We start from the raw sequence: 25,270 nt of genomic DNA on the forward strand, positions 1-25,270 counted from the left end.
ACTTTATTCCCCTGATCCTGTATGTACTTGTCAACAAGATGGAAACTTTAATGCATTCCAGAACATAGGTATGAAAACTATGTTTGAAAGCTTTCAGCAGATTGAAGAACACAGGTCAAATATATGTAAGGTGTTATTTTTGTTTTCAAGAATTAAAAAACAAACCTACTCACATACTTCTTTTCATACTTTCTTTTTATGGTTGCATGTTTGTTTGTTTTCCAAACCCATATGAACACCCAATAGATTTTAAACTCAGAAGTGTAGTTCCACAAACAGTTTGAGTATCACCTGTGTGCCAGGCATTGGGTAAGGTGCTGGAGACACAAGCAGGAATGAAACAATTCATAAGAGTGGAGGCTGTGCCTTATACAGCTTTACTTCACAGATTCTAGCTCAGGGTGGAAGGCCTGACAGGCAATGAATAAACATCTGCTGATGGTGAGAATTATTGAACCCCATGTGGGGGTCAGTGCTCAGCACTATGATCATTGTTGGGAAGGATTTTCAAATAACAACTGGTACTTACAAGAGCTTACTTGATGCCATGCCCTACGCATGGCACACATTACCTTAATTTTCTAAACAAGTTTATGACATAGGAACTCTTCTTCCTCTTTCATTCACGGGGAAACTGAGGTCCCAAATGACAAAGCAGTTTTCTCAAGGTGACAGCATTAGTGGGTGGTGAACTTGGGATTTGAACCCAAACCTCTCTGACTCCAGAGTGTACTGTTAATGAATACCACACTGCCACATCCACTCACTCTGCCCTCAAGCAGCCACTTGTGTGGGGCCAGATGTGGTGTGCTCGATAGAGCCAGAGCAAGGAGTTGTGGGGTTTACAGTAAGGATGGAGGAATGCAGAAGCACGGAACTCAGTTGCCATGGAAGGACTTGGCATGGACTACAGGGACAAGGGGCCATGATGTTGGTTGTTGAAAAGGTCTTGAATGGCTCTGTTCAGAGCTGCCAGCCTCTGGTTTTATCCAGATTCCACCTGGCCTAAATTCGGGACTTCCATGCAGGTTTGAGGGTGTGTTTAGCTGGTGTTTCTGCCATTTTTACTATAATGATATATCCTTTTTTTCTGTTTTAATATGGACTATGGATTTGTTTTTGTGCTATTTGTTTTGAAAATATCTTTATATTACAAAAGAAAATTTCAGTGGCATTTTTCACAGAAATAGAATAAACAGCCCTAAAATCTCTATGGTATCAGAGAAGACCCCAAATAGCCTTTCTTCTTGAGAAAGGAGCTGAAGGCATTGTGCTCCCTGATTTCAAACTATATTACAAAGCTGTAGTCATCAAAACATTATGGTATTGCCTAAAAACAGACACAGACCAAAGGGGAAGAATAGAGAGCCCAGAAATAAACCCATGTATATATGGTCAACTAATTTACAACAGAGAAACCATGAAGACAGTCTCTTCAACAAATAGTGTTGGGAATACTGGACAACTGCATGCAAAAGAATGAAACTGGACCACTTTATTATATCATACACAAAACAACAATAGCAACAAAAACCCAAACGAATGTTCAATAAAATGGGAAGAGGAATTGAATAGACATTTTTCCAAAGAATACATATAGATGGCCAACAGATGCACGAGAAAATGTTGAACATCACAAATCATCAGGGAAATATAAATCAAAATCACAATGAGATACCACTTCACACCTGTTAGAATGACTTGTATCAATAAACAAGAAATAATAAGTGTTGGTGAGAATGTGGAAAAAAAGGAACCCTCATGGGAAAAAAGGGCATGTAAGTTGGTGCAGCCTCTACGGGAAACAGTATGGAGGTTCCTTAAAAAATTAAAAATAGAACCATCATATGATCCAGCAATTCCACTTCTGGGTATTTATCCAAGGAAAATGAGAACACTAATTCAAAAAGATAGGTGTACCCCCACGTAAATAATGCATTGTTTACATTAGGCAAGATATGGAAATGACCTAAATATCCACTGATGGATGAACAGATAAAAAAGATGTAAAAGATGTGGCGCGCGCACACACACACACAGAAATGTCTCTCAGCCATAAAAAAGAATGAAATCTTGCCATTTGTTAACACCATGGTTAGATCTTGAGGGTATCATGGTAAGGAAAATAAGTCAGATAGAGAAATACAAATACATATGAGCTCACTGATCTGTAGAATCTAAAACAAAAACAAAAGCCAGGTTCATAGATACAGAGAATAAATTAGTGGTTGCCAAAGGCAGTTATAAAATAAAGATGTGGCGATATAAAGTACAGCATGGTGACTGTAGTTACTACTACTGTATTGCACATTTGCAAGTTACTAAGAGAGTAAATCTTAAAAGTTCCCATCACAAGAAAAATGAATTCTGCAACTATGTGTGGTGCTGATGTTAAATAGACTTACTGTGGTAATCATTTCACAATATATCCAAATACTGATTCATTATGTGGTACACCTGAGACTAATATAATGTATGCCAGTTATACCTCAAGAAAAGGTACACGTGAAGATGATGTTGGGAATGGTTTGGCTGGCAACATAGAAAAGATGCAGTGGAAAATGTCATCCATCAGTTGGAAAGGTCAGGGAATTATGGATTCTCAGAATGAAAAGTCCTTCCCTTCCTGAGCTGCTGATCAAATCCAGATTCAAGTACTGCACACAAGACTTGCTGGCTCAGACTCTTGGGGGCACAACAGAGAAGAGGCTCTTGAGTACACGTGTTGGTCTGCAAGTTTGGGAAGCAGGGTGTTACAGAAAAGGAAGCATGAGTTTTTAAGATGTTATTTGACTCGCCAAAATCGTGACTCAAGAAGGTAGAGGTAGACCTACAGAAAAGATCTCCTGATTCCCCCCCCCAGGATTAAAAACTACATTAAAACCTTTTTATTGTAGCAAAGTATATGTTACCTAAAATTTACCATTTTAACTATATGTAAGTCTACAGTCTGACATCATTAAGTGCATTCAGTGTTGTACAACCATCAGTACCATCCAATTCCAGAACTTTTTCATCTTCCTAAGTAATAATTCTGCAGCCATTAAATAGTAACTCCCCATTCCTCTCTCCTCCTAGTTCCTGGCAACCACCATTTTATTTTTTGTCTCTGTGAATTTGACTACTTTAGGTACTTCATGGAAGTGGAATTGTACCATATTTGTGTTTTTCTGTCTGGCTTATTTCACTTAACATAATGGTTGCAGGGTTTATCAATGTTGTAGCTGGGTAGTATTCCATTGAGTATGTATACCACATCTTGTTTATTCATCCATCAGTGCACGCCTGTTGTCTTCCACCTTTTGGCCATTGTGAATAATGCTGCCATGAATAGGGGTATATAAATATCTGTTCAAGTCTCTGCTCTCAATTCTTTTTCTGGATTGTATGGTAATTCTATGTTTAAATTTTTGAGGAACTGCTTAAAAGTTTGTTTTTGAGATAGCTCTCTCTCTTTTTCCATGGCAGCAATGGACTGTACTATTACTGTGTATTTTTTTCACGTCTGCCCAGAAGAGTGGTGCTATATATACTATACTCTTGGCTGGTGACACTAGTGAGTGTGCCATATGGTGCTTTCCTCAGTCCGAGAGACACTCAGTTGTCTCCTGACTCTGCCTTCATCTCTGTCTGTCTGCTGTAATCTCATGTTCTGGTGGACAGTTTTGATCCATGATGGGTTGGATGGGTTGGAAGCGTTGAAAAGTTGGAGGTGTTGAAAAGTGTTGAAAAGTGCCAAGGACAAGCGTCCTGGATAGCAAGTACATATGTTAATTTGCCTTGAGGTAAGCAAGCACATTCAAAAAACATATCAAGGAAACAGAAAGATCTGAAGGAAAATAGGGTTTGGGGGAAGTCTGAGACACATGCAAGGCTTCGTACATATTTCTGCAGCCTAGGGAAATGGCCAGTGACTGAAGCAGAGCTGAGAGGGGCTCAGGCCAGTCAAGCCCCACCTCAGGGATCCTAAGAGAAAGAAACAGGACAGATATCAGGCTATTCTGTGGGGCAGGTATGGCTCTGCAGGTGCTCTCCAATTCTGGAAAGGGAGACTTTGCAAGAGTCTTGGTTTTCAACCTTTTCTTCATTATCACCCACCCACTCCCAGTGACTCTTTTAAGACTTCTTTTTTTCTATTTGTCCCCCTCCCCATGCAATACTAATACCATGGCTATACTGATTATCTCTTTGTAGACTGTATTATGCTATTGCTTTATACATAAAAAGTGTAAGATATTTTTCACTCCCCAAAACAAAATGTCACCTTGTGTTGTTAGGGTTCCCATTGAGAAAACATGGTTCCTACTGCCCTGAGTATCACTATCTCCGTCTCTCCAAATTAAAACAATCACCAGTCCTCTGGCCCCCAACCCCTAAAATTCCAAGCAAAAATCGAAAGAACTTTTTGGTGAACTCCCACGTGGTTCTTGCAGATTTCACATTTTACTCTTCTGGGAGAGGCTTAGGAGACAAAATGGGTGGTAACGCTCTTGTCATGCAAGTGTTCTTTTTTTAGCCCAGTTGTCTTCCCACTTGGAGACGACCATAAATGCTGTGGACATGCAGAGCTCTCATTATGCACTCGCATAGAGGTTTTTTGGTTTTTTTTAGGTTTGTGAAATACATTTTCAGTGTGTAATAAAATAATGTGTTATCTTAGCCACTCTCCTGGCAAGGCCCCATTATTAGTCCCATGATTATTCCTGTGTTGATTGGGAGGCTGAAGCAGAGAGAGACTGAATTCAACAGCGTGTGAAATATTTGTCACTGAAACAATGTGGGCAAGTCAAACAGTTTGAACATCGCTTTAGAGAAGGTCTGGCCTACACATGCTATAGCTAAAGATATCTGAACATGCTGTTTCCTTAGGGTGTTTATAAAAATCCATTTTAATAGTGGAAGATAATTCTCTGCGACAGAAGATAGTATTCTTGTGTATATATTGGTATATACAAATGTGTGTGTGTGTGTGTGTGTGTATATCTCCAAACACACAGCCACTGTACACAACACACACACACACACACACACACACACACACACATACATACACACTCTGAGACACTGTATATGTAGTCCAAATGGGCATTTGAAAAACCTGGTTACTGTTTGGTTGCACCATTTTTGCAAACTGTATTAGTTACCTATGGCTGTATAACAGATTACCCCAGCACTCCACAGCTTACAGCACACATTTACTGTGTCTCAATTTCTACGGGTCAGGAGTCTGGGCATGCCTTAGTTGGATCCTCTGATTCAGGGTCCCACAAGGATGTAGTCAGTGTCTCGGCTGGGGCTGGGATCTCATCAGAAGGCTCTAGGGGGAAAATTCAGTTTCAGGTATATTCACATGGTTGCTGCCATGCCTCCCTGGTAGGGAGCCTCCTGGCTAGTAGGATTCTGCCAGCCTCCCTGGGTTCCTCGACATGCGGGGCTCTCACAACATGGCAGCAAGCAAGAGAAGGGGCAGGAGAGTGCTAGCAAAGCAAAAGCCATGGTTTTTGTTACCCAATCATAGAAGTGACATCTATTTATTTCTGTATTGCGTTCATTAGGAGCAGGTCACGAGATGTAGCCTGCAGTCAAGGGAAGGGGATACACAAGGGCATAAATACCAAGAGGCAGGGATCACTGGGAGCAATGTGAGACCTGCCTACCACACCGACCTCATGTGATGGGTATGCCAAGTTGCATGCACAACTGTTGAATTCTTTTTGGTGGTATTGGGAACTGATAATTAGAAGTTGGTAAGGGTTAGCTGCACCTGTACAACTTCACTCCCAGCTTATAAAAAAGTTCTGCAATGCATACAGACGTTTAATTAATCGTTTATTTATAAGTAGGCACAAAATAGATGACTTGTTTTATAAGTTTGATTAAGTCTCTGTCCTTTTGGGCGCTCCGACCATGAATTGCATAAATAGATGGCTCCCTGAAAACAGAACTGACTCTATTCTAAAGGCAAGATCTGGCTGTTCTAAAGATAACATCAGGCGGCCAAGTCTTCTGACCCAGTGGATGGGCATAGGACCATGTATACATAAACTTTGGGTGCCATCCCTAAAGTTGGCTGGTGAAGGGCTTGCTGGATAGAATCTTAGCTCTTCATTGTGTAAGGAGTATATCTCTGGAATGTTGAGCTAATCCCTGTATGTTAGGTTCCACTAATTAAATTAATGAGAGTCCATTTCTCACATCCACTAGGAAGCCACTAATTTTACCGGTGAAAATGCACAATTTATGCCAATTATTAAAGCCTCTGATGTTTCCAAGGATAACGGTAACTGACATTTCTGGAAAGTGAGTTTGCTGATTAGAATGCTCACAGCCAACCCCTGGAGCCTGAAGCTTGCATTAGGGTGACTGACTGTACCTGAGGTATAATGTGAACTAACACATGTACCATAATATTATATTGCATGTACCGAAATATTTTGAAGCAAATAGATAACCTGATAGTCATATACCAAATGTCAACTCCTGAACCTAGTACGCTTTGTCTTTAGAAGGATTATTCAGTGTGAGACAAGGTTTCAGCTGTGTGTTTAACACAAAGATTGAATATGAAGCTTTAGAGAAGCGGCCTTTGGTCCATCATCTGGTTTTTTCATTTCCTGGATGTCACATATCACATCTTGGATCGTCAATTTTCTCATCTCTGAAATGGAGAGATAATAGTTGTCTTTCACAGGGTTATTTTAAAGATTAAGTGAGGGCACATATATGAAACATGGCTGACATAGAGAAACTCCAAGAATTGTTAGCATTAAGAGAAGTTGTCTGATAAAAAAGATATTTTTTTAAGTAAATACCCTCTTAAATACTCATCTGAACAAAAATTTTAGATTGCGGCAGTATAGGTCAAGTTTGTGTTGTCTTAAAAATTATTTTTTGCCATTTTTTAAATCCATTATTTTAACATTCAGTGTCTCCATATTCACCATTTTGATTTAGTTCTTTCCATTTGTGTTCGTGTATGTTTGCTTATGTATGCATGTATGTATGGTATTTTTTGAAAGACACACTGGGATTATTTTGTTTATTTGGCCCAACTTTTTCATTTATGGGCATATTGTTAACATTTTCCTTGAAAACATGAGTTTTGATGCCTTTGTAATATTCCATTGGCATAAATGCCTTTATTGTTGGTTTCTGTTTTTTTTCCCACTATTATAGATATTATTGTGGTAAATCCATGAATACAAATACTTGTATTTCTCATCACTTCCAGGGTTAAAGAGTGTGCACATAATTTTAAGACCTTTGATGCAAATTGCTAAATTTCCTTACGAAAGAGTTTTGCCACTTTGCAGCTTCCACCGCAAGCCAACTCTGGGTATTATCAGAGATCTTGCTGTGTAACATGATGTAACCTCTTAGAATTTCCATTTGTCATTAGGGAAGCAGGGTTAATTATTCTACCCTCCTAGGATTTTTATGAAGAAGAAATGAAATTGTTAGCTCCAGACTTCTGGTTCCTGCTCCAAAGACATTGAAAATTAATGCTTCTGTCATTAACTAATTGTTTGACCTCAGTCTTCCTCCAAGTGTTTTAATTGTGTTACCTTGAACTAGTTGCCCTTAGCCGCCCAGTTTCTCAACTGTGAAATGAATGTCTGGTGGACACACATGCATGGTAGTCCCAACCTTAAAAGAGTGGATTTTTCAAAACCCAGTAATTCTAAGATCGAGGAAGACAGCAAATACAACTGTCATTCAAAAGAATAAATAAAAGTCACAAATATGACAGGTGAACATCAGTGTAATTAATAATCTGCTGACTGTATGTTGGAGGTTTGCATTTCCTTCTGGGCTTATGTTGGAGACTTGTATTTCTTTCTGGGTTTTGTCCATCTTTCAAGATTTTTTCCATTACTTGAACAACTTGAAAGAACTTCTGTCCTTAGTTCCAGAGGGTTTACTTCCTAGCTCTCAATTTGCCTCTGTTGGCAATACTCTTCAGTGCTCAAGTAGATTTATTTACTCGCTATTTATTCATTAGATGCTGGTGATTAGTTAAGTAATAATAACTGCCCTCTTCCTCCATATCTCCTCTCCATCAGCTCGCCTTGTCGTGCCGTCTCAGAGTTTTAGTCCTAAGAAATGTAGCCTTTGCAGTGAAAACATCTCAGGGAAAATGAGTATTCTGTGACTGATAACAGTTTTGGTCCTTCTCCTGAATTTAAAACAATGCCATTACCTTGACTGTGAGACTTAGGAATCTAAAATATCTCTGTGGCTCATTTGAATTCATCAGGGTTGTAATAGACTGCTCAGTGGTAAAGCTTTTGGGAATCCCTGAGATCAGCCAGCTGCAACTGTGGGGCGTTGCCTTTTGTAAACAAGATGAAACCTGGGAAGTTAAACTCTTACCAGAAATGGCAGAAAGTGGCTTCTTGAGCTTGAGATGTGTCACTATCATTATAGTGATTGGAAGTCATGTCTCCACACAGTGTGCAAAACTGTGCCAAGAATCAGGAAATCTGGGTGGTGGCCCTGCCTTGGCCGCACCCTACTGGCCACATTGCGTGGACTGGTTGCTCTGAACGTCACTGTCATTTTTTTGTAAGTCGGGGATTGGACTAAGAGGGTCAGTTTCCATTTTGACGCAGTATGATGTTTTTTGTTGTTGTTTGTTCGTTTGAACCCTCACTCCTTTCCCCCAATGTGTAAATACCAAGATTTAAATGTTGTTTCTGACAGAATTTAAGCCTGCATAAAAATTCAGGAGTTTAAGCTGAGCGGGTATCCAGGAACATCAGAAATAATTCATAGTGGATGGTCAAGGTTTGGGGAAGGGCAATAAAATATTTAAAAATAATAAACAGGTTTTTATAAAATAAATACTAGTTAGCAAGAGGAGATGGTAAGCATGTGGTAGGGATGTTATAGTTCCATTTTATAGTCCTATTCAGATGAACTAAATAAACTGCATATTGCAAGGATTTGTAGGTATTGTAGGGGGTCTTCAAGATATTGGTGCCCAATAATAGATATGTTGGCTTATTTTTAATCCATGCTTTCTGAAAACACAGACTTTTCTGGAAGCTTTGGAGAAAACCAGTATAATACAGTATTAATAGTGTTTATACTCTTTAATAGTATTAATAGTATTATACTATTAATAGTATACAGTATTAATAGTATTTATAATCTATTGATTGTTTACCACGATCCAAGCACTGCACTGTTTTATGAGCAGTGGTTTCTCCCAATGACTCAGAGAGAGAGAGAGAGCGCGACAGAGAGAGAGAGAGGGAGATAATGTTATTCCCACGTCTCCATTTTACAGATGAAGAAGTGGAGGCACAGAGGTTACTTTCACAGGCTCATCAGCCAGCATGTGGCAGAGCTAGAATTCCAGGTGGTGACTTCAGAGCCCATCCTCTTAACTGCTGTACTCTTTGGCTTCCTGAGCTGGAGGGCAGAATCCTTTCCCCCAAAGAGCCTGGGTGAGGAGACCAGCCAAATACTGTGGGGTATGACCTTGAAGTCAGATGACCTTGAAGTCAACACTTGTCTGAACATAGAGAACAAGTAGTCTCCATAAGCTTAATGTGATGCTTGCTTTCCTAATGCTGCTTTACTCTCACACCCAACCAGGAATCTTTGGAGATTTGGGAGCCATGTTCTCCCCACTGTTCTGGATAGAATTTCCAACCAACCTGTTACTTTTCTGAGCTCGCTCACACACTCTGTTGTGCTAAATTCAAAAGCAAAGACAATGAGAAAATAGGTATTTGTGGCCATCATAAATCTTCGCATACCTCGTATAAACCTAAGGCAGGCACAGAATTGAAAACTGAAACAGCTCTGGCCAGGTGGCATTGAAATACTGCAAACATTGGGGCTGTGTCTGCAGACTGTGGATTCAGTGCCTTTGAGGCACACATCTTTGGTGGATACAATCTGTTGTAGGATGGGACTTGAATTCAGTTGTGTTCTCTGTGCTTCGTTAAGGCTCTTAGTTTGACCAACAAGGCCAGGAAAATGTCACTGAGGCATCTTAGATCAGGAGTTAATACAGAATTCTGGGCAGAGCAACTTGAATTGGAAAGGTAATTTAATTTCTTAAAGGTACATCCAATAAGCCCTGCAGCATACTAATTAAATGCTCTGTGAGCTTTCTCAGATGTCCAGTCGTTCTCCTTGATCATGTTCCCCCTCTGTTGGTGGTGATTTCTTATTCTGCCTCCCCACTCTGTGGGAGAATTTCATCTCTTGCTGAGTGACCCCTTTGGTTTTGCTGACGCTTTGTGGGACTTGTAGCAGGCAGTGCTCTGGCAGGTGACGGGAAGAAGGCTGGAGTGCCTGGCTGGGAAGGAGGAAAAATCCTGTGTCTTGTGACCCACGTATGTCAGAGTGATACTTCTTTGTCACTTTCAATTTCTTTGGAATCCCACTTGCTGCCTGGAGTTCGACCCCTTATTGTGTGGCTTTCTTCCTTAGATTCTAGCTAAACTGTTTTTCTATTTTTCTCCGAATTTCCTTAGTAAAGGAAAATGGTGGGTTTTTGAGAGTTAACTAACTCCTTTCATATTGACAGCCCGTTTAAGAAGAATTTCTCAATCAGTGGCCTTTGCTGGGGAAGTAGCTTTTGTTCACTTTTCAAGATATTAACATTTTTGAAAGCTTACTGCTTTTTCTATTCTCTTCACTTCTTGACATGTTTGAATATTTCATAATTTCAATAATTTCATTTTCTCACAAAAAATGGCCACACTCTTCCCCAAAAGACTCTTTCAGTCTGTAAACAACAACAACAACAAATTAAGGTTTTATTTAAAATGTTTTTGAATAGGTGCTACCTGCACATAAATATTTTGTATATTTTCAGAGGAGCCATTTGTGTTTTTTTTGTCCTGGCTCTCTTCAAAAGCAGCAGACTACCTTGTACCAATCAGCTGTGTGACCTTGAGTAATCCACTTAATTTTCTGAGTCTCATTTTTCTCATCTGTAAAATGAGGGCAATATTGGAACCTACTTCATCAAGTACTTGTGAGAAGCAAATGAGTTATATGCGTAAAATGCTTAGGATGAGATTTTGCACACAGTAAATGATCAGTTGGTGTTATTTAAAAAGAAAAATTCAAGGAAGTTATAGCAAAAACTTATTTTTCCCATTAAGGCTACAGGCAAATGTTTAATAGTTATAATAAGCCTGTCTTGGGAGTTACCCAGACCCGAATTTAAATCTCAGGGCCCTCCTGCCTCCTGTGTGTACAGATTGAGCCTCTGGTTGAAATGTGAGTGGTAGTACCAACCTTCTTAGTGTGCAAGTAAAAGGAAATAATGTAAAGAAGTGCTTAAATATCTTGGCACATGTTAAATACTCCAGAAATGATAACTGTTATCTTACCGTTATAGCTCAAATTGGCATGTTCTGGTTAGTCTTTTACATGCAGATTTTAAGCAGTCATAATTACAGTGTAAGTACACTTTAATGTTTTGCTCTTTTCAAGTAATATTATATCACAAATGCCTGCCGCCGCAACTCTATAAACCTCAAAGCCAACATTTTAATGACTGCGTAATATTTTCTTTAGTTCTTGTATAATAATTGATTTTACTCTTTCTTTAGGATTGAGCACTAAAGTCATTTACAAGCTTACCATTATAAGTGAAACCACGTGCAACATCTTTATACTTAGAATTTTTTGTATTTTGTATCATTATCTTAGAAAAGATTCCCTGAAGTACAGTGCTCAGCATGTGGCTGTTTTCATGATTCTTTGTTTCCCTTAGTGAGTAATAGGCTTCTGTGTGGTTCACTGTTTTATCCTCAATACCTAGCACGTAGTCCATGCTCACTAAATATTTACTCAATCAGTGAACGCGTGTACATATTTCTCAATGTGCTAAGACTTCTTTATGTTTGCATTCTATTTTATTTTAAAATGGTCTTACAAGAGGCGCCTGGGTGGCTCAGTCGGTTAAGCGGCCGACTTCGGCTCAGGTCATGATCTCGCGGTCCATGAGTTCGAGCCCTGCGTCGGGCTCTGTGCTGACAGCTCAGAGCCTGGAGCCTGTTTCGGATTCTGTGTCTCCCTTTCTCTCTGACCCTCCCACATTCATGCTCTGTCTCTGTCTGTCTCAAAAATAAATAAATGTTAAAAAAAAAAAAATTTAAAATGGTCTTACAAGCAACTAAACTTTTTAGCCATTGGGGTAATAGGAAAGGTAACAGTAACAGGTCATATTTGTTGAGCCCTCTCTGTGCTCCAGGCATTATTCTCAGTACGTTACATGTGTTGTCTCCTTCAATTTGCTCAACAGTGCTGTGCAGTAAGTGCTGTTATGACCCTTTTCTAGGTGAGGACACAGAGAGGTGTGAGTTGATGTGCCCCAAATCACACAGGTGGTGAGTGGTAGAACGTGTATTCAAACCAGGAAGTCAGACCCTTGGTCTCTGTACTAGGAGACTAGGCTCCTGATTTACTTTGCCAGCCACTTACCCCTTTCACATTTCAGCCAGTCTAACAGATTATTTGCCAGGGAGCCTGAGTTTGTTGGCCAAATTCCAAGGGAAGTGTGAATCAGGTGTCCCTGAGCCTTGAGGATTTTCTGTCAGTCTCAGAATAAGAGCCAGAATTGCCCACAAGGGCTTGTTATTTCAAAGGAGTCCTGCTTTTGCAGTTTACCAAGTGAAGGATATGTGAATGTTTTTTTTTTTTTTTTTAAATAAACCTTAACTGTTTTTTTCATTGAAGGGGAGAATTTTATTAGATTGTTAAACATCAGGGCAGCTGGTAGATTTAGAACATTGTCTATGTGGGAGTTATTAATGCATGAAGGAATATCTGGGACCAAGCTATCAATTTATCAATTTTCCCCCCTATCAATTTACTATGTGGGTTGGGGATTTTAAAGAACATTTGCGTCTATAAGCACTAAAAGGTATTTTTTCCCCCTTTGTAAATGATTGACTCTGAAAAACAACAGGTAGTTTAGACTATTATTTGCATGTAGTGATTTTATTTTTTAGTCATTTACATGTAGCTTTTATTCTGGTTGTTTGTGTTAATTTACAATATTAAATGCTTAGAATTTTTCAAAAGGTGTCCCTTCTTATACTTGCCATGAACTTCATGTTTCTGCTATTCCACAGGTAATGTGAAGGATGGGGAGTGAAAGTGAGCCCTCCTATTTATATAGCTAATGTTCAATACAGCCCTCTGGCTCCAAGCAGTACCCTCATGCCTCGTTCACCTTTCCCAGGTTCTGTCCCCTCCAAAATGGCTAAAGACTTTATGTGGGAAGTAACAGCCTCACTAATCTGCATTGGTTAAAACCAAGGAGTTCTAACTGGCAGATACTGGGTTCAGCAGAAATGTTTCTTCTGCACACACTTGTCCTCCAGCCTCTTGGTAGTGTGTGAGAGAGCTTCACTTGGTATCCACAGAAAACAAATGCATTTGGAGATGTGGTGAGGTGCTTTTATCCTTAGGGAAGTTTTAAGAATTACTTGTAGTTCGGTCTCATCCCATCTCCCCTAAATAGGTAAAATTAAAATGACCCAGATGTAGATAGAAATAACGTTGGGATGGCAGGAAGGACTATGCCTAAAGCCACATGTCATTTTTTTGGTGGTTTGAGAAGAAAACTCTACCAATCTACCTTTTTAAGGAGGTAGTTTAGTGAGGGCTCAGTCACAAAAACCTGGGTACGAATCTGGATTCTGCACTTATATAGCTGGGTGCCATTGGTCAAGTTTCTTAGCCTCTCTGCCTCTCATTTTCTTTGTGTCACTGACTCATAGGTTGAAAGGATTAAATGAGACCAGGCAAACAGTGTGCTCAGTGCACCCTAGTAGGGCCTTAGCCTTTCAGTGAGCATTCCTTTCCTTCCTTTCCTGTGATTTGGATTCTAGTTCTCTGTGTATTGCTGACCACCCTGTGACCTAGGGAAAGCTTGTTTACCCTGATGGGCTCTGTGTCCTCGAACAATATTAGTAACTTTTAGAGGTGATGGGAAGAGAAAGTAAAATGTGCTTTGAGAAATCCGGAAAGGCACGAGGTGAGCCCTTGCTGACATTTCCTCTGGGTCACTGACCATCCACTGAATGGGGAAGGGGGGTGGTGCCTGGTTGTGGGAGTCCCATTGTGAGGGTCCCCTAGTCTGACTTGGTCCACATAGAAATCAGTAGCCGCTTTCCAGGCCACGGGGAGAGTGGGTGGGAGTGCCTGACAAAAGGCAGTCATTTGTCCCTAACTTTCTATGTTGCCTCACCGAATCCTCAGAGCAGTCCTGCAGGGAAGCGTGCTTGCTCATTTCCCTCACTGGGGAAGCATATAGGCCCAGAAACAAACTCACTGAAGCAGATAATCATTGTGGAAAGAGTTGGAGAATCCCAGGTTTAAATTCCAGGTTGGTCACTTACTCAATCTGTCACCCTGAGCAACTCCCTCTCCTCTGAGGTCCAATTCCCTTACCAGGAGCTGGTGAGAGTGAAAGTATCTTACCTGGGAGCACCTTTGGGAGGATTAAGTGAAGTAATGTAGGTGAAGCCCCTGGCAGCTAGTTAGCCCCTTAACCTCAGTGTTGTTGAGATTTGGCATGATAGGTTTTTGACTGAAATAGGGCTTTCAAAACTTATATGTGAAGACCCAGGAGACCGGCCTTACATGTAAGGAAAATTGGTGATGTATAGAAATTGATGTGGGTGAAGAGAAGGGGAGAGACAAAAAGTAAAAGGAGAATTATCTGAGCATCTATTGGATTTATTTATTCTGTTAGAGACAACAAGCATGCTGGCAATCATTTTCTCTCTCAGGATAGGGAAGAAACAAGGCAAAATTATGACTGAGCTGAAATTTGATGAATAGTGAAAAAAGTGCTGATAAAGGGAATTGATAGGAACCTTGCTGTGTTTGAGTTGGTTAGTTAGGAGTATAAGAGTTGGTCCTGGACCCCTCTAGTACCACATGCTGAGGCAGTTTCGCCTCCATGGAATGGAAGTAGAAAGCTTCCCAGCAGTGGAGGTTTCTAAACAGGTAACAGAATTTCGTTTGTCAGAAATGTCATGGATGGCACGTGGCACTAGGTAGGAGGCTGGTCTCTTGACTGGTTAGTAGTGAAGAAGCCATATTTTGTATGAAGTCCAAATCAGGAAAAATAAAACTATATATAGGTCATGTTTAAAAACTAAAAATGAAGATAGGCTAAGGAGTTACGTTGGAGGGGTGGGGAAGGAACTTTGTAAAATAGGAAAACACCAATGACTAAATGCCTTTTAGCTAATAAAGTACTCATGCCAGGTCAGCGTTTAGTTGAAAACCGGCAGTATAGCAGTGACTTGGTAACCTTTCATCCTGATATTTGATGCCAGGACACCTGTCTGAGTCAGATAGGACACCTTCAGTTCTTTGCTAAGAGTTTCCTTTCTGGACTAGATAATATAATGTCATTTCCAATTTTTAGGTTTTATTATTTGGGGCTATATTCTTTTCCTTTACCAACTGTGAGATTAAATACTCTCTTTCAGGGGAGAGGAAGTTTTATTATGTGAAGCAGAGACATCTGAATTATTGTATCAGTTAGTGTCCTGCAGTTACACCTAAAGATTTTGGGTTGCTTATCAAAATAAAAATGAATCTTACGTAAGAGTTTATTAGCTACGATGGAAAAATTGTATTGAAGTCATACATGCAATCAGATATTCCTACTTGAAAAACACTGTATTTGAAATAATTTGTAGAGGTGATTAAATATTGATTCATATATTAAGAATCATGCCATTTAGTTTGTGAGCAGGACTAAAATATCTGATTTATTTATCACGCTTTCTGAACATAGTCAATAGGGAAGGCAAGAACAAACCTTGCTGTGTACCCAACATTAGAATAGGTGTTTTCATACATGCAGTCTCATTTATGCCGTCCACCCATGTCAAGATATCCTGGACCCTGGACTCTCAATCCTGATTGCTTTGGGTTAAATTGAGACTCTTTGCTTCTTAGTTATTGTGTGATTTTGGTCTGGATGTTTAATTTTTCTGAGCTTCAGATCTCATATGGAAAAAAAAAAAGATGATGATCCTCTAAGGGAGATAGAATAAACAAAGCCAATGGCAGTAAAGCACTCAGCGCAGTGCTTGGCATTCAGTATTTGCCAATAATGTCGACTATTATTATTGTTTGATGTTACCCCAGTTTTATAGATGAGGAAGTTCTATATATAAAAGAATTAAACAACATCAGATTAAAAGATGCTTTATTGGGCAAAAGATGTCTTCCTGGAGAAGCTCTGAGCAGTGTTTCTCTTACCTTTTGATGAGAAAACTGGATTCAGATTCCTCCCTTTCCTTTTTTCATAGATGATGCCACTGGTCAGGTGTCTCCTGGAGCCTACTTTCTACTGGGGGAAGGGAGGGTGGCAGACGGTACAAACTATTTTTTTTTATTTTTATTTATTTTTGAGAGAGAATGAGAGACAGAGCATGAGCGGGGTAGGGGCAGAGAGAGAGGGAGACACAGAATCCGAAGCAGGCTCCAGGCTCTGAGCTGTCAGCACAAAGCCCAATGCAGGGCTTGAACTCACAAACCACGATTTCATGACCTGAGCCGAAGCCGGACGCTTAACCGACTGAGCCACCCAGGCGCCCCAAAAGTACGAAATATTTTTAAAAGCATGATAATTTTTTATAGTGATGAATGCAATAAAGACAGTAGGACCAAGTTGTGATCCACACTGTGGCCAGGCTGACCTAGGGCAGTCAGGGTTGTCTCTGAGGAGGTGCTGGGTGAGTTGAGAGCTCTGGCCACTGGAAGATCTGGGGATGTTCCTGCCAGAGGGAAGTGCCTGGAAGAGAGAGGAAGTGAGCTTGTTGCATGAACCGAAAGCAGACCTGTGTATCTGCAGGGCAGTGAGCTGAGTTGGAAAGCCTTGCAACCATGATAGTGAGTGTGGATTTATTATAAGAGCAATGGGACATGACTGAAGGTTTGAATAGGGTTCTACACAAAGTAAATGAAGAGATTCAAAGAAAGTTTGATGTAAATCAATTGAATGAAAAAAAAAAAGAATAAAAAAAGGGAAGTAAACTTTATATAAATCTTTTTATCAAAGAGTGAGTTTTATAATGCAAATTTCAGCATTTGACTTTGCACTTTCTAAACCCCTCTTGGCTAATCCAGATTCTTCAGAAACCGTTTTAAGTACCACGTTTGCTGGTCAGTTATTTTCACATCATTCTCCCCTGCCCCCGCTCCCCCCCCCCCGCCTTTTTTTTTTTCCATACTTTCATTTTTTCCTTGTTCTGTTCTTTCATCTTCTCTGGCAGCCCTTGTTATTCTGGCCTTTTCCACTGCACTTTCAAGAATGCTAACTACTAGGCAGATTACACGGTCATTGTAACATTCAGATTCATCAGCTTGGCATTCAAAAGTAATCAGTTTATCCATCTTATAATCCATCAACATCAAGTACCTTTTTTTTCAATTAAAATAAATTTTTTTTTTAAATTTGAGAGACAGAGAGCGAGGAGGGGCGGGGCAGAGAGAGGGAATGAGAGACAGAGACACAGAATCTGAAGCAGGCTCCAGTCCCTGAGCTACCAGCACAGAGCCTGATGTGGGGCTTGAACTCACAAGCAATGAGATCATGACCTGAGCCATCCAGGTGCCCCAGCATCAGGTACCTTTTGTGAGCCAAATTCTGCACCCATCTTTTATCATGGTGATAATTAAGTGAGCAATTCTTGTTTTAAGAGCTCCCCACAGATGTGTCTTTTGAGAACTGCTTTAGAACTTTATAATTTTTATGAAGCCTAATATTACTCTCTTTGGGACCTCCTAGGTAAATCAGAGCTTCCTCAGGAGGTATCAGTTAGATAACAAAATACATATATTGTCTGGATCTAGCCGCCTTTAGTTCCAATTTATTCTGGTTCCTCTTCAGACAAGCTTTTTGTTTTCCTCAATAATCAGCTATTTCTCAGAGACTCTTAGAGTGGGGGATCTGGGAAGTGTTTTGAATCTGTGGGATTCTGGGAGGCCTTTATGGGGGTACAAGGATGCACTTGGACAGCCCAGTGCTGGTATTAGGGAAATGGGACTGTGAGGGCTCACTCACTCATCTGTACATTGGCAAATAGCAAAAGATAGCCTTGTAATAGAGAGAAAAAAAAATCTCAGAGGGGAAAGGAATAATAAAATCATGCTGGTTTATGGTTTGTCAGTCCAAAAAGCTTTTAAGCCATCTCTATAAAGGTGGATTCACTTAATGTTTGTTCTGCATTTCAGGCATCATTGTGTGGTAAGTGGGGTAAATTTAGCCTCTTTAAGCCTGATCTCCTAGGGGTTGAGTTTTAAGCATTGGAACTTTATTTGAAAGGGCTCTTATCGATTGGGCTTTTATTTGGTACCTCCTTACTAAAGAGAGGTACTAAATAATGGTTCGGCCTCCCTGTTAGGTTTTTTTTTTTTTTTTTTTTTTAATTCACTTTATAGGTCTCTCTCTCTGCCCCTGTTCTCCACCTTCTATTTCTAACTGTTCTGCTTAAAAAGACTAAAGTGGTATGAGAGAGGGGAAAAAAGGGAAAGAAAAATCAACTGTCACATTGTGAACATAATTGATTCAATAAATAACGTCTTACAATTCCCAAGGCAAACCTCAAAGTCTTCACTTATGTCAATTAGTGTTCAGCTCAGTAAGTGGTGGCGTTCTTAATTTAGACGGATGGGGAGAGTTCACCAGCGCTCACTTCCGAAGGAGGGACTGTGCTTTTCTGGTTTTAAAAACACACCACCAGATATATGGGCCCACTCTGCAAAAAGAAGGTTGAAACGGAATTATTGTGGCCATTTTTATTCTTCCTGAAAATGGAGGGAAGGCATTTAATTATTGTTTAGGGTTTTGTTGAAACAAACAAAGGGAAATAAGGGAAGTAAGATCTACTAGACTGTATGCTCCATACAGGGGTTTTGTCTTGTTGGTTCACTATTTAATCTGTGGTGTACACAGTAGGTGCGTAATATTTGTTGAGTGAATCTGTTGATGATTGAATGAGAGTAGAATGAGTGCAATTCAGATCTTAGGGTAAGAATTCAATTACATTTTATTCCACTGGTGGTTTCATTCCCCCCCTCCCTCCCCACCCGCTCCTTCATTTCTTCTCTAATTCTTTGCGGGACTGCAGGGTGTACTGTGTCTTCCAAAATGATTAAGGAGGACTATTCCATCCATCCCCAGACTGGCAGAGTTGGAAGGGATCTTGGAGGTGATGTCAGGCTGCCATTTACAAATTCTAGTAGATGAATCAGTTGTGCTTCAGAACCACAACTGGACATTCTGATTGTGTGGGTCTCAGCAGGGCTTGGGAATCTGTATGTGCCTCTGAGTTTCTCTACCAGTTCCTGTTCAGTCCCTGTTTGGCCTTGCTGTCCCCTGAGCTGTCCGATCTCAGTTACTCCTTGGTAAAAGTGATGCACCTGAGGTACCCAGAAGAATTCCCGGCAGGACTGTGACCAGGACCCGCCTCTCTCCACCCTGATAGCAGTGCTCCTGGTCTTGGAGCTTGCTGCTTTAGTTCACCCCTCTCCGTGCTCCTCAGCATTCAATCTGCATCCTTTGGTGCTTTTTTCTTGCAGGACAGTGGCAGTGTTTGTGGCGATGGCTAGCCACAATCTAAAGGACCATCTGAAACCTCAAGGAAACGTTACATTTTGTTTTGTGTACTTTGGTACTCAGTATATTTTATGGTCTTCTCTAGAGGCTCCCTTCTTGCTGTGGTGCAGAATAAATCCCTGGTAGGAAGCCCCTGTCTTTCTCTTGTGGCTCACTCAGTGTTTTTCGGGACCTGCCTGATCATGAGAATCACCTGGGTGCTTGTTAAAGGTACAGAACTCTGGGGCCTGCTTGAGTCCTATTAAGTCAGAGTCTTCTGTGAGGGGCCTGGGGACCTGTGTTTGATTGATTGATTGATTGATTTATTAACGTTTATTTATTTTTGAGACAGAAAGAGACAGAGCATGAACGGGGGGGGGGGGAGGGTCAGAGAGAGAGAGAGGGAGACACAGAATCTGAAACAGGCTCCAGGCTCTGAGCAGTCAGCACAGAGCCCGACACGGGGCTCGAACTCACGGACCGCGATATCGTGACCTGAGCCGAAGTTGGACGCTTAACTGACTGAGCCACCCAGGCGCCCCTGGGGACCTGTGTTTTAGGTTAGCTTGGGTCATTAGTGTTCCCTGTAAGCTCCTTTCCAATCCCTGAGAACAGTGACTTCCATTCCACCAGGTCCAACTCTGACTTCCTTAAAACCTTCGTTCATAATTACACCATCACCCTCTCTTTCTATCTGAAGATTTATCCTCTCGTCTGCACAACTTGGTCTTGAAGGAGAAAGGAGGGACTATGTGCTTTCCTCTTTCCTCCAGAGTAGATTTTGACTGGCTGGTGGGTGACAGGTCGGCATGTGCAGTCACAGAGTGAGCACGTGGGAAGGGTCAGGGGAGCCTCTGAAGCCCGAATAGTATGCCTGTGTTCTTGCCCTGCTTTATTGCTCAACAGATGTATGACTTTGGGAAAATTGCTTAAACCTCTTGGAGTTACTGCTTCTTCATCTGTAAAATGGAAGTAAGAATTGTACTTGTTCTGGGGTTTTGTGTGTATTAAATAAGGCATCCGAGGCCAGCCCTCCAGACACAGACTCCGAGACAGAGACTTTTGTGCAGAGGGTTACTGGACAGGGCCTTCAGAAACAACTCTACCAGGGGAATAGGGGAGACAGAATTATGCAGGAGGTGAATGTGAACCGTGGTAATGTTGCAGTGAAGGTCTCAGCTGAGCCCATGGGGACTTCTAGACATGGAGTGCCCTTCACTGGTTTCTGGAGTTAAGGGAAGAGAGCTGGGCCTTTAGACCCCTATGTTCACCAGTCGTTATATGTGGGTTGCTCCTGGAGAGGGGACGTGACCTGAGTTTAGGCAGCTCCCTTTGGCTGAGGGCTCTGTGCCCTTAGCAGCCTACAGTGCTGGCAGGTGGGGAAGGGGAGCCGAGAGGCTGGAAGGATGTCCATGGTGCCACTGCCCAGGATGGTGCTCGTGAAAACCTGAGCAGCCAGCATAGCACATTTATAAATGCTCAATAAACACTAATTATTACCATTATTATTTCAGTTCTGGCAATGTCACTTAGCAGCTGGACCTGTGTTTTGAGAAGTTACTTGTGTTCTCTTGGACTGCTTTCTTATGTTTAAAATGGAGATTCTAAACTCTCCTGTGCCCACTTCCCTTGAGTAGTTCTGAGCACATGTAGAGAAAATGTATGTGAACTTGGTGAGAAAAATACTATAAAAATGTAAGGTATGACCATGAGCCTACTTTTCTGGAATGAGTATATGGCCATGACTTGGATTCCTTGGAGGGAAAGGGCTGTGATAAATGTAAAAGTGCTTGTTGCATTTTGATTTTGTTTTCTTCTCTCTCTAGGGAATTAGAATAATGGAGATGCTGCTAAAGGAACAGTGCGGTGCCCCCTTAGCTGAATAAAGAATCCGCAGTGAGTACCAAAAACAAAATCAGAATTCTTTCCTCCAGCCATGTTTTCAGGCTCTTGAGCCCTGTATTATGCGTCAGCCTCCCTGGGCTGTTCATGCTGTACATTTCCCAGTTATATGCAGAGGATCCTGTCTCACAGGTGTTTCGTTTTCTGTTCAGTACCTTCATTTACTTAGTTCTTTGATTTTCAGAGCAGTTTTGTACCTCGTGCTGGGTTCCAACGGCATTCAAATTGTTGAAACCGCTCAGCACAATCCAGTGTGATTACGATCTGCAAGGTGCCATAGATTTGTAGACTTCGGTGCAGGATTAACTGAACCTTAATTTTATTGTTCTGGGGACAATGGAAGGAGAGGGTTAAAGCTGTCTTTGAAGTAGGAAGGAAAACAAGGAAGGGGCATGTTTTGATTGGCCAGTGAAATAAATGTATTTTGTTAGTCATGTATATACTTCCTCTGGTTGGCAGTGGCTGCCTGAAATGCTATCGAGAAGGATTCTGACATTTTGAGCATAATATCAGGCTCTGGGTAAGGGTGCCTGAGTGATTAGCAATGTTGGCCACGGGCAGAGGATGGGAAAAAGCGCTAGTGCTAGAGCTCATACCGTCTCTAGTGTAAGACAAATGCTGTAGGGTTCACAGGTGGCAGGGGGAGTTTAGACTTGCTTAATTTTTTTTTCTTAAGTTTTTATTGTCTGCATGAAGAAGGGTGTCCATAGTGGAAAGGACAGACCAGAGTTATTTAAGAGAGAGCCAAAGCCTAAAATAAATGAGTGTAATGGATTTGCATCTTCCCAAATTTATTGGACTTAAATTTTTAACATGTGAGAGAAGGTAAAGCCATTGAGTAAAGCAAACGCTCTCTTGGGTAATTCATCATTACCTCAAATTTCCCTTATGTTGGCTTAAAATTGTAGGACACATAGTTTTGTATAAGCAACCTTGGACTCTAATTGTGATCTAGAATAAAGTTTGAGAACAATTAACCAAAGAAAAAACAAAATGAACATTTATGTACAAGTACTTCAGCACTGAGTGCATGCTGGCAGATCTATGAATAGATTTATTCATTACTGGGGAGGCTAAATAAGATAATTCCATTTAGCACAAGCATGGCACATGGCAGGTGCTCAAAAAATGTTGAAATGGGATCTAAATATGGTCTGTTCCTAAATCCACTCTGCTCTTTGAGAACATTTTTATGAAGCATTTTTGTGAGGCTCACAAAGCACCTGGGCGCAGATCCCTTCTTATCCTGGAGGGTGGGATCTAAAGTCAGCTCCAAGTGAAATGAAAGACTGGGAGGGGACTCCACTTACAACTATACGCTGGTTTCCAAACTTCAGGTTAATGATTTTGGAACATCACTGAACCTCAGAATCCTCTGGAGGATTTGTTAAGCGTAGATCGGTGGGCCCCACTCTCAGTTTCTGTGTAAGTAGGTCTGGGGTCGGGTCCTAAGATTTGTGTTTCTAACAGGTTTCCAGGTGATGCTGCTGTTCTTGGTCCAGGGACCACACTTTGAGAACGATTGCTCTAAATGAGGTCTCATCTCTGAATGAAGACAGATTAAATATAAGGGCGCCGAGGAAGCTAATAGCTGGGGTTTTGAAATTGTTGTCATGCAGTCTATTGACTTTAGATTAATCAGAGGAATGATCTTCTTGTGTGGTTTTTCCCCGATTTTAGGGTCTCGGTGCTTGTTTAACTGCTTTTTTTTTCCCCCTGCTTAAATGTGGACAAGCTCCACAGTGGTGTAAAGACAACTGAAAAGAACAGAGATGAGACTCACACCAACTTGTGTTTTTGATTTAAAATGCTGTTAGTGAAATGAGCAGATTAAACAAGCCTTACTTGTTGTCACAAATACGCATGTTCTTGTGGGTTTGCTTGTTTTGTTTTTACTGTGGTTGAAAGCTGATCAGGGCTCTTTATTGTTTCTAGTAACAACTCGCTCTTCTCTTTCAAGTGAAGTGTCTGTGAAGGACAGTTGCATTCAGGGCATTTAATGCAACAGAGTGTTTGAAGGATTTACCTAATTCAGACTGTTGTAATTCATGACCGGGTGTCTCAGGGCGGTAAATGGAAAAGTAAGGGGAATATACTTTTACCACATGAATTTACAGTTACTGCAAATTAGAGCTTGTGGCTGAGGCTTTAAAGCTTTTTTTTTTTTTCAATGTCCACTTCATTGAAGTATTATGCATGTACAATTAAATTGACCAATCCCAAGTGTACATTTTGGTGAGTTTTGACAAATAGGTGTAGTTACGTAAGCATCACAAAAATCGTAACATACAACACTTTATGGCTTTGTGGTGCTGCTGTGTTTTTGCCAGTTTGTTGCTTCCCTTTTTTTCTTGACTATTACAAAGTTTTGGCAAACTTGAAATGTGCCTGTTTTAATGGGACTTCTTCTGTTTTCAAAAGTGGCTCTATGGAAAATGGGAGAATGGTTGTGGGTTGGGGGAACTACTGTTTTTTTGAGCAATAAAATGCCACATTAAACGGAAGGGGGGCAGGTATCAGGGCTAAGGCTGTAGAAGAAGGGTCAGTCAGTTGTTGCCCTCAGGCCAAACCCAACCTGCTCTCTGCTTTTGTAAATAAAGTTTTATTGGCACACAGCTATGTCCCTGGCTTTGTTATGGCTGCAACGGCAGAGTGAATAGCTGTGACAGAGAGCTCTTCTCCAGCAAAACTTAAAATATTTATTGTCCTTTAAGAAAAAGCTTTCTGTCCTGTAGGTTGTGAGCGTGCCCTCTCCTAAATTAAGACCAGGGAACCTGGTAGTGGTTGTTTAGCCTTTTTTACATTGCATTTGATCACATCTTACCTATATTCCAAAGTTAATAGTTTATTTTGTCTGTATTAGCTTTAACATCACCACTCGGCTGATTTTATTTTAAGGCATAAAAAAGCACTGAAATGATCACAACAGTGAAGTTAAAATATCAGTAGCAGTGATCATTAAAATTGCTCATGAAGTTCCAGTGCACGTGCATAATGGAGTAGAAATGTAAGCATTTTGTGTAGCAGATAAGGTAGCAGCACTGTGATGTGGCAGTGGTGTAGGTGCTGGGTACAGTCAGTGTACTCACTTTGCCAGTTGGGGAATTTTGCAGTTCTTAAAAACAACAACAACAACATTCCACGGGGTTTGCATGAATGCGCATAGGTAGATATTATTTATTATTTTTATATCCTACCACATTTCAAATTTGCATGATTTAAATTCACATAGAATGTGGCCACCTTGGATATGGTGCCCAGTCCTAAAGACACTCCCCAGAACTCTCTGGCCGTGTATCCACGTGGGCATTTGAAAATTAGAAAGCTTAGAAGGTGATTTTATCATGAACCAAAATGGAGGCACATACATCTCAGTAACCAATATGCTTGTAGAGTTGCTGCTGACACATCCGTTTGATAGATTTTTGATTTTCTGTCATTTTTGAATAAAACAAATAGCCCTGACATCTGTTTGTTCTTGCCGCTGGGGAGACACGGCTCGGTGAGGTTTGATCACATAGCAGAGTTCCTTCACGCTGGAAAGATTAAGACCTCTGTTTTAGCTATATCTTAACTCCCCTTTGAACAAGCTCCTCTGGGTAGCTGGACTTTATAAAATAAGGTGCTGGCTTTGTTCAAAGATCATTAGGAGGCAGAAATGCAGTTTCTTCCAGAATTATCCACAGTGATGGAATTCAAGTGACCCTTAAGAGTTGCTTTAGAAAAGAGGCAAATAAGTATTGATTGGGGAGACCTGTTTAT

General features: G+C 40.8%; 1 protein-coding gene across 9 annotated transcripts in view; it reads left to right on the forward strand.

Annotated features, from left to right (window-relative positions):
• The window catches only part of PRELID2 (PRELI domain containing 2), a 184,412-nt gene that overhangs the window by 38,295 nt on the left and 120,847 nt on the right, over positions 1-25,270 (forward strand). For all 9 annotated transcript variants that reach the window (XR_008423862.1, XM_053907380.1, XM_053907379.1 and 6 more), the window contains one exon: positions 21,433-21,502. Coding sequence is in view for 8 of the 9 variants with exons in the window: in XM_053907380.1 (XP_053763355.1) it covers positions 21,433-21,492 (60 nt within the window). In the remaining variant the exon portion in view is untranslated. The remainder of the gene's footprint in view (positions 1-21,432; positions 21,503-25,270) is intronic.

This window comes from Panthera pardus, unplaced genomic scaffold (genome assembly GCF_024362965.1).
Source record: "Panthera pardus isolate Hobbes unplaced genomic scaffold, ASM2436296v1 HiC_scaffold_2, whole genome shotgun sequence".
NCBI classification, from domain to species: Eukaryota; Metazoa; Chordata; class Mammalia; order Carnivora; family Felidae; genus Panthera; species Panthera pardus.